We start from the raw sequence: 6984 nt of genomic DNA, 5'->3' as shown, positions 1-6984 counted from the left end.
ATATTTCCGTGCATATATCTTACTTATAGTTACTTACTTAGTTATACTATATATGCAGATATACATAAGACTACATACCAATAAAAATACATTTATGCAACGGACTTACCGTTGTGATAGCCATACTAAATGGATTGCTTTTGTTTTCAAAATTATTGCAGTTCTCCCTCCCCTTACAATAATAACCCACTAGAAACTTTCCTTGTCTATGAGAAATAATTACTCGAGTAAAGTAAAACAAAGGCAGAAATAAATCAAACAAAATAATGCGTCGGCTTCCGTCGGTTATCAGGAAAATAAATAGCAGTAAAATGTCAGAAATATAACACCAGACACCCCATAAATACATACAAAATGCATAATCTGTGTTTGTTTAACTAAATATACTTTTTATTTGTTATTAATTTAACTCGGTTATTGTATTCAGTTTAAAGATACATTTGTTCAACCGAACTGCTTACTTAACTTTTATTATGCGCCTATCACAATAATGTGTGAGTGTGAGGGAGAGAGGGACAGCAGCAAATGGCAAATAAAAATGAAATTCAAATATAATAATTAACAGCTGGGAATTTGTTGCTTGCTGTGTTGCTGCGCTGCGATTTATTTAGAATGCAAAACAAATCAATATTTAGAAACGACAAGGAAATTACATATCGAATGAAAGTCGCAGGCAGTGCGGAAATTTTGTGGTTAAATTTGTTTCAGGCTGTGTATGTAATACTTAAATATCGGATAACAATTACAACAGAATGGTGAATTTTGTATGGGTTTCGATAACAGCTATTAATTGGAGTTACAGTTCCAAGCTCCAAGGACTTATTGCTTCTGCAGGAACTCGTCGAACAGATAGATCGACAGGGATGGATCGGGCACCTTCATTAGCTTGGCCAAGTCGTTGGCATAGCCCGACAACTTGCGCACACTGTCGGCCTGTTTGGGCAAGAAGCTCTCCTCCAGGTAATGGGCCAATTCGGGATCGCGCAGGGCCGCGTGGGTGGCGCGAGTGTGCACGTGAGTGGCGCCAGTGGCCAACTGCTTCTCGTTGTCCAGGGCCAAGGCGAGCGAGTGCAACTCGTCGACCTCCAGAGTGGGGCGCTGGGTACTGACCGAAGCGGGCGATTCATGGCGAGTGTTGAAGTCCACAATGCCACCGCGACTAGTAATCTTCTTGATCAGATCGATGCTGTCATCAAACGAACGATCAGAGAGACCCTGGTACAGCTTCTGGAAGCCGGGGCGATTCTTCTGGTACGAGTTGAAGTGGGTGGCCAGCAATAGATATTCATAGGACTTGGTCAGCTGTGAGTTGATGTAGGCCTGCACTTCGGGTTCAATGCTTTCAATGCCGGCAAAGCGAGCATTACAAATGGATGTGCCTGTGTAAGGAAAAAGAGGCGGGTTGCAAGGTGAAGGGAGGAAAAGTTAGTGGTGACAAAGCAATAGAAACAAAATAGCTAAGAACACTAGACAAGAGATACCCTGTACATATTCTAAATTATTTCCTGTATGCGATAAAACCCAAGAATATGCATTTTAGTGGAAATACAATTTTTCGTCTCAGACTTTTCGACCAATTTTAGTAGTATATATTTTCATACCATGTAGTCTGATTTTAATTGTTTGCATTTATTTATTTTGTTTAGTTTTTATAGTTCCGATTTATTGAAGTGTAGAAGTCAGAAATCAAAGCAAATATATGTACATACATGTATGTTTGTATATATACATACATACATACGTATGTATGTACCCTATCGCGTTGAGTACAGGGTATCGAAATTATTAGCATTTGGGTGGCTACTAAGGAAGTCAGTCATAAATTATTATGCTTACTTTCGCCCGTGAAAAAGCCAGTGAGTGCTTGTTTATTTTCAAAAGAATATATTTTAAAAAGTAATATGCATAAATGAAACAGGTTTAATTTTAAAATGCAACTCACTCTTACACACACGCACACATACAAACATATGCGCACACATTTGTACTTGCGCTCTTTACCCACTCTCTTCGGCGTACTTACCAGAGAAACTTGAAGAGCCACAGGCAGAGACAACGCTATTGCGGCAGACTCCCTCCTCGTTTGCCTGAGCGAGAGCACAAAGGCTCGCAACCAAAGCAAATGCAATGAACGATTTCATTTTTGTTAAATATTTAGTGCTGGAATTGAAAAACAATTTTACGAAATGTTGCTAAATTAGTCAAATGTTTGTGTATGTTTTTATGCTTAAATGCGACAGCAAAATCTGTGACGTCTTGTTTTGCTTTTTGCGTCGCAAATATTTTCTTGAATTTTCTACATTCTCCACGAACGTACCCACCACCAAGCTGCTTCGAAATGTTGTTCGTAAATAATTTCAATCAGAACGTTTCTTTTGCTTTTAATGGTTTGCCACAAACGCAGAATTGAAAACTAACTAATGATAACAATTGACAGACTTACTTCGTGCTTAGTAGCTGCTTAAAGTTGTCACAAACGTAATTCAATTGAAAATGTTAATTTGTATTACTCTTCTTTCGTGTGTTGCTTGTTGGAAAGCAAATCGTCAACTGCTGTTTATAGCGTCGCGCTCGTCTCGTTTCTATGCGATCGATAATGCCTTGCTTGTTTGTGAGTGTGTTGGTATTTTCTTTTGCACTCGCCGCTCTGGCTTGTCAGTCAAAAACATGGCTGCGTATTACGTTGTTAGTGTTGTTTTTCTTTTGTGACTCACTCTCGTGCTCTTTTTGCACTCCAAGCAGCCTAATCTAGGGTTGTCAGCGTGTGCAAATCTCCATCTAAAATGTATTGTAGCTGATGATTATTATCAATTTGAAGTGGGATATGTCTGGTGGTACGACGTTTTTATCTATTTTTTTAAACTACAGTGACTTGGTTTTATGATTATGTAACCCAATGGTTGATAAAAGTGGCAAAGGAAAATTAATGTAAGCACTAAGCTTTATGAACGCAATTTCTACCGCCAAGTTTTGTCCTTCCTGTGGTATATTTTGTGTTCTTAGGATTTGATTATGTTTAGTTTATACATACACTCTTTGGAATTTAGCTTCAGATACATCCGTAATTTGTTCAAATAATATTAAATAATATAATAAATAACACCAAATAATATTAAATTTAAATATTGGCTGTTTTGTACCAATTTGTATTGCTTTAATCTCAGCAAAGATATTTGCCATACATATCTTCTCTTACTGGCATTAAGACATCAACTCATGATAGTAGCGCGCTTGGCAACCCATGACGTGTATTTTTCCATATACAATAACAAAACAAAAACAAAGAACAGCTGACTAATGCACTGTGAAATTGAGCGGCCATTGGTCGGCCATATTGGACTGAACTTCAATTCAGAAAAATCAAAATCACCACAGATTTACATTGAGAACGTGTGTATTAATTTAAGTACGCCTAACAGCCGACATATTAAATTATCACATACTATTATACGAATTTCAACGATGGCAGCTTTGACGACATGTTGAATAGATAAGAGCCCACACTTGCACAGAAACACACACACTCAAATATTCCCATGCTCTTTGTGAGCGAGCTCGCTGTTACGGAACCTTTAAAAGTGTTTTGCCCGACGCTGACAACGACAGTTCGAGTTCACATTTCATATAACGAACAGAGTAAAGACGCGTAAAGCAGAGATTAAGATTGTCAGAAGGTACTGGAATAAAAATACTAATTGAAAATACAAAAACATTATATCGGCGGCAAACAATTCGATTGAAAGCAAGCGACGCCTTCTATGCCAGTGTGTATAAAGGCAACTTGACAGACAAACGAAAGGCCCAGAACGCATTCAAATTCATTAAACTCGGCCCTTACTAGCCTATTGTATTGTCTTCTATTTAACCATTGCTAAATTTACCGAAGTGCTTCATTCTTATTTGTGCATTCGTAGAGAGCACATAAATTGAATTTCGATTAACAACTGAAAGTGAAAATCTGTTCTGTGATTTTGTGTAAAGACATCAACTTACAATCCGAAGAACAACAACAAAGATGGTGAAATTTATTGCGAGTATTTTGTTGCTGGCTGTTGTGGCGCAGCAAGCCTATGGCGACTTTAAATGTAAGTACATACCTTTCTATATGTGTAAATCAATCTGCAGTAAGTATGTACATATCTGCAGATATTGTGAAATGTGCATTGCTATTAACCTTAAACAAAACAAAATCAGTCGAATATATAAGAAAAAAAACAAATTTCGACGCAATTGAAATTATTTCAAAGGCTACGCACACATACAAAGGTGTCTAAGAGAGCGCTACATTGAGAGAGCGTAAATTCATGCGCATTAAGTAAGAGCGGCTACAACCGTACATTGCTCTTTACAAAAAATAAAAACTTCATATACAACTTTTTTAAATTAATTCAATAATTGCTTCCGTTTTGAATTAATATAAACCAGTTTTATGGCTTCTTTTGTTCAATTTTTGTTTGATTTTATAATGCGGAGTTTAGTTTGCTTGCTTGTTCCCATTTTCATACCGCAAAAACATGTGACAAGGGTATGGCAATAACAAAGTAGCAAGGCAAGCCCAGATTAGAAAATTGTTTTGCACACGGCCGCAAGTCATTGCGAGAGCTCACAACAGTAGAATATGAGAGAGGTGGCTGAGCATGTTTTGCACACGGCACCACATCAAAACAAATGCCGTTACTGCTGAGGTTGCCATGGCGATGACTGCGCTGCCATGAAACTGCGCACGTTACCAACAAAAGTGCAACCGCATGGCTAAGAATGATAATGAGAAGACAAAACAAAGAGCATGATGAAAATGAACGAATTACACACGTAACTGCACTTTTGTATTTCACACAGAAGCCTTATGCAATGCTTGATAGCAGATTTTATAGAATAAACCCAACCTTAACCCCACAGTACCTAAGGCTAGAAAAGTTACCGAAATTAGCAAAACCAGTAATGATCCAACCAATAGCGTTATGAAGGAGCTCAAGAAACAAAACAAAAATGTTATTTTAACTCATGCTAATGCAGGTCAAGAAGAAGAACTGAAACATAAGTTAATCTGTATGTCTATATCTCTTATAAGTATATGTAGATATAATGTACATATTTCAGAATCTTGGCTATCATGTTTAGCGCTAATCTTTCGATTTACCTATAAATAGGCTCCTTGGAGGTTCCCGAAATACCTAAAGCCTGGTTGGACATGAAGGATGCCTGCATTTCTGGCATGCGTCATCAGATCCAGGAGGAGATTAATGCCTCCTATCAGTATCTGGCAATGGGCGCTTACTTCGCACGCGACACAGTCAATCGTCCTGGTTTTGCCGAACAATTTTTTAAGGCCGCCAAGGAGGAACGCGAGCATGGCTCCAAACTGGTTGAATATCTGTCCATGCGCGGTCAGTTGACCGATAATGTCAGCAATTTAATCAATGTGCCGGTTAGTATGCTAAAACACTTTATGTAAACCTTCGTAGCCGAGAAATAATGTGGTCCCAACCCATTCATTGACAGACCGTGGCCAAGCAAGAGTGGAGGGATGGTGCCAGTGCTTTGGAGGATGCTTTGGAGCTGGAGATCAAGGTTACCAAGTCAATTCGCAAGCTGATTGCCACCTGCGAGTCCAAGCCATACAACCATTACCATCTGGTCGACTACCTTACCGGTGTCTATCTGGAAGAGCAGCTCCATGGCCAACGCGATCTGGCCGGCAAGCTTACCACGCTCAAGAAGATGATGAGCACTCACGGCGAATTGGGCGAATTCCTGTTCGACAAGAACTTGTAAGGTGCCATGCCCGGGGCCCCAACTCATTCTTTAGTTAATGATGCAACATTTATACTGTGCCCAACAAAAAACATTGTATAAGTTCAAAATTGTTTGTTAATCTTCCCCTCCATCCATTCTACACATGTCTATCATTCTGTTATTAAAACTCTCCATAGCGTAATATTTAAACAGAAGATTCGTTATTTCTAAATATCTATCTAAATATTTGCCCAAATAAATTAAAGTAAATGCCGTTCTAAATCGGTTTCTTCAACAAGCACAGTTTAAAATATATAAAACATGTTTTCTTTCCGTTCTAACCTAATCATCGGACTCTTACAGCGAGGGCAAATATTTATCAGTCTTTGCGATTGTGATTAATTTAGAATACTATTTATGTTTCGTTATCGCCTTGAGAATACAAACACACAAACATTTCTGCCTGCATTGATCAACAACTGTAATAGATTATTCGATATTTTCTATATGTATGTATATGTAGTTATTAAGTCGCTTATTTAGGTAGACGTTCATGTGGAGTTTAAAAAATAAAATAAAAATGTAATACCAACCACAATAAGTATGAATATCCGCTGTCAATTAGATGAGCGTTCTCTTGAATAAAGACCGATAAAACTATTTTGTTTATATTGTTTTCAATGTTTGGGTCGGAAAGTGGAGCTATTCCTGAGGGACTGGGAGAGTGAAAGAGTGTATACTTTCCTGTAAAATTCAGTGAAGGCGGATCAATGAAAATTTAAGTAGCCGGAGTGATGGTGAATAATCTAGACTTGGACTCCAATGTTCGACTCAGATATTGCGACTTGATGAAAGAATCCGCCTTACCTCGGGTTTTTTTTGTTGTGATTTTCCGCCATTTAATGAATCGATGAATTTAATTCTATTACGCAATGATTAACGCCTATTGTTAAACGCATGTGAATGGATCGTGTTATCCTAAAAGGAGACGTATTCTGTAGATAAAATTAGGGTACAAGATAATGCGATGAGATAAGTGGTTTACTTATGAAGAAATTGTACAAGAAAAGTCGTTAATTTTCATTTAATTTTCAAGAAGTGCTCTTTAGCAAACGTAACAGGTGGTGTTCTCTTATCAACCAACGAAAAAAAAACTATGATATAGTCTTGGCAAGACTTACAATAGTTGCTTGCATTGCTCAAGAATGTAGATGTTTACACACCCAGAAAAAAACACGTAATTTCTGG

At 37.9% G+C, this 6984-nt stretch overlaps 2 protein-coding genes across 6 annotated transcripts; one reads left to right on the top strand and one right to left on the bottom strand.

Annotated features, from left to right (window-relative positions):
* Positions 1 to 368: 368 nt before the first annotated feature.
* LOC115621788 (ferritin heavy polypeptide-like 17) lies at positions 369 to 2580 on the bottom strand. Of its 3 annotated transcripts, none has more exons than XM_030515557.1 (4): positions 2444 to 2580; positions 2024 to 2160; positions 1837 to 1863; positions 369 to 1379 (listed from the first exon to the last, which is right to left on the bottom strand). In XM_030515557.1, the coding sequence occupies exons 2-4, from the start codon at positions 2139 to 2141 to the stop codon at positions 820 to 822; spliced, it is 705 nt and encodes a 234-aa protein (XP_030371417.1). In that variant the 5' UTR covers positions 2142 to 2160; positions 2444 to 2580; the 3' UTR covers positions 369 to 819. The 3 variants fall into 3 exon arrangements, with proteins under 3 accessions (XP_030371417.1, XP_030371418.1, XP_030371419.1); XM_030515558.1 differs by lacking the exon at positions 2444 to 2580 and adding an exon at positions 2318 to 2341; XM_030515559.1 differs by lacking the exon at positions 1837 to 1863 and having other exon boundaries at positions 573 to 1379; positions 2444 to 2578.
* Positions 2581 to 3639: 1059 nt separating this feature from the next.
* LOC115621787 (ferritin subunit) lies at positions 3640 to 6047 on the top strand. 3 transcript variants are annotated; one of them, XM_030515553.1, is made up of 5 exons: positions 3657 to 3674; positions 3982 to 4085; positions 4900 to 5049; positions 5151 to 5428; positions 5503 to 6047. In XM_030515553.1, the coding sequence occupies exons 2-5, from the start codon at positions 4016 to 4018 to the stop codon at positions 5773 to 5775; spliced, it is 771 nt and encodes a 256-aa protein (XP_030371413.1). In that variant the 5' UTR covers positions 3657 to 3674; positions 3982 to 4015; the 3' UTR covers positions 5776 to 6047. The 3 variants fall into 3 exon arrangements, with proteins under 3 accessions (XP_030371415.1, XP_030371414.1, XP_030371413.1); XM_030515555.1 differs by lacking the exon at positions 4900 to 5049 and having other exon boundaries at positions 3640 to 3674; XM_030515554.1 differs by lacking the exon at positions 4900 to 5049 and having other exon boundaries at positions 3640 to 4085.
* Positions 6048 to 6984: the final 937 nt, after the last annotated feature.

Source organism: Scaptodrosophila lebanonensis, unplaced genomic scaffold (assembly GCF_003285725.1).
Source record: "Scaptodrosophila lebanonensis strain 11010-0011.00,11010-0021.00 unplaced genomic scaffold, SlebRS2 tig00000024-arrow-pilon, whole genome shotgun sequence".
Taxonomy (NCBI): domain Eukaryota; kingdom Metazoa; phylum Arthropoda; class Insecta; order Diptera; family Drosophilidae; genus Scaptodrosophila; species Scaptodrosophila lebanonensis.
The sequence above is the reverse complement of the archived record's forward strand: the minus strand, read 5'-3'. Positions and strand labels throughout refer to the sequence as shown.

What these genes read in the sequence shown, in the direction of transcription:
- LOC115621787 (XM_030515553.1), top strand. Translation starts at nt 4,016, where the DNA reads ATGGTGAAATTTATTGCGAGTATTTTGTTGCTGGCTGTTGTGGCGCAG. An exon ending in AGCCTATGGCGACTTTAAAT is followed by an intron (nt 4,086 to 4,899) that starts GTAAGTACATAC and finishes TTAACCCCACAG; the next exon opens with TACCTAAGGCTAGAAAAGTT. An exon ending in GCAATTTAATCAATGTGCCG is followed by an intron (nt 5,429 to 5,502) that starts GTTAGTATGCTA and finishes ATTCATTGACAG; the next exon opens with ACCGTGGCCAAGCAAGAGTG.
- LOC115621788 (XM_030515557.1), bottom strand. Translation starts at nt 2,141, where the DNA reads ATGAAATCGTTCATTGCATTTGCTTTGGTTGCGAGCCTTTGTGCTCTC. An exon ending in TGGCTCTTCAAGTTTCTCTG is followed by an intron (nt 1,864 to 2,023) that starts GTAAGTACGCCG and finishes AAAATAAACAAG; the next exon opens with CACTCACTGGCTTTTTCACG. An exon ending in TGGCTTTTTCACGGGCGAAA is followed by an intron (nt 1,380 to 1,836) that starts GTAAGCATAATA and finishes TTCCTTACACAG; the next exon opens with GCACATCCATTTGTAATGCT.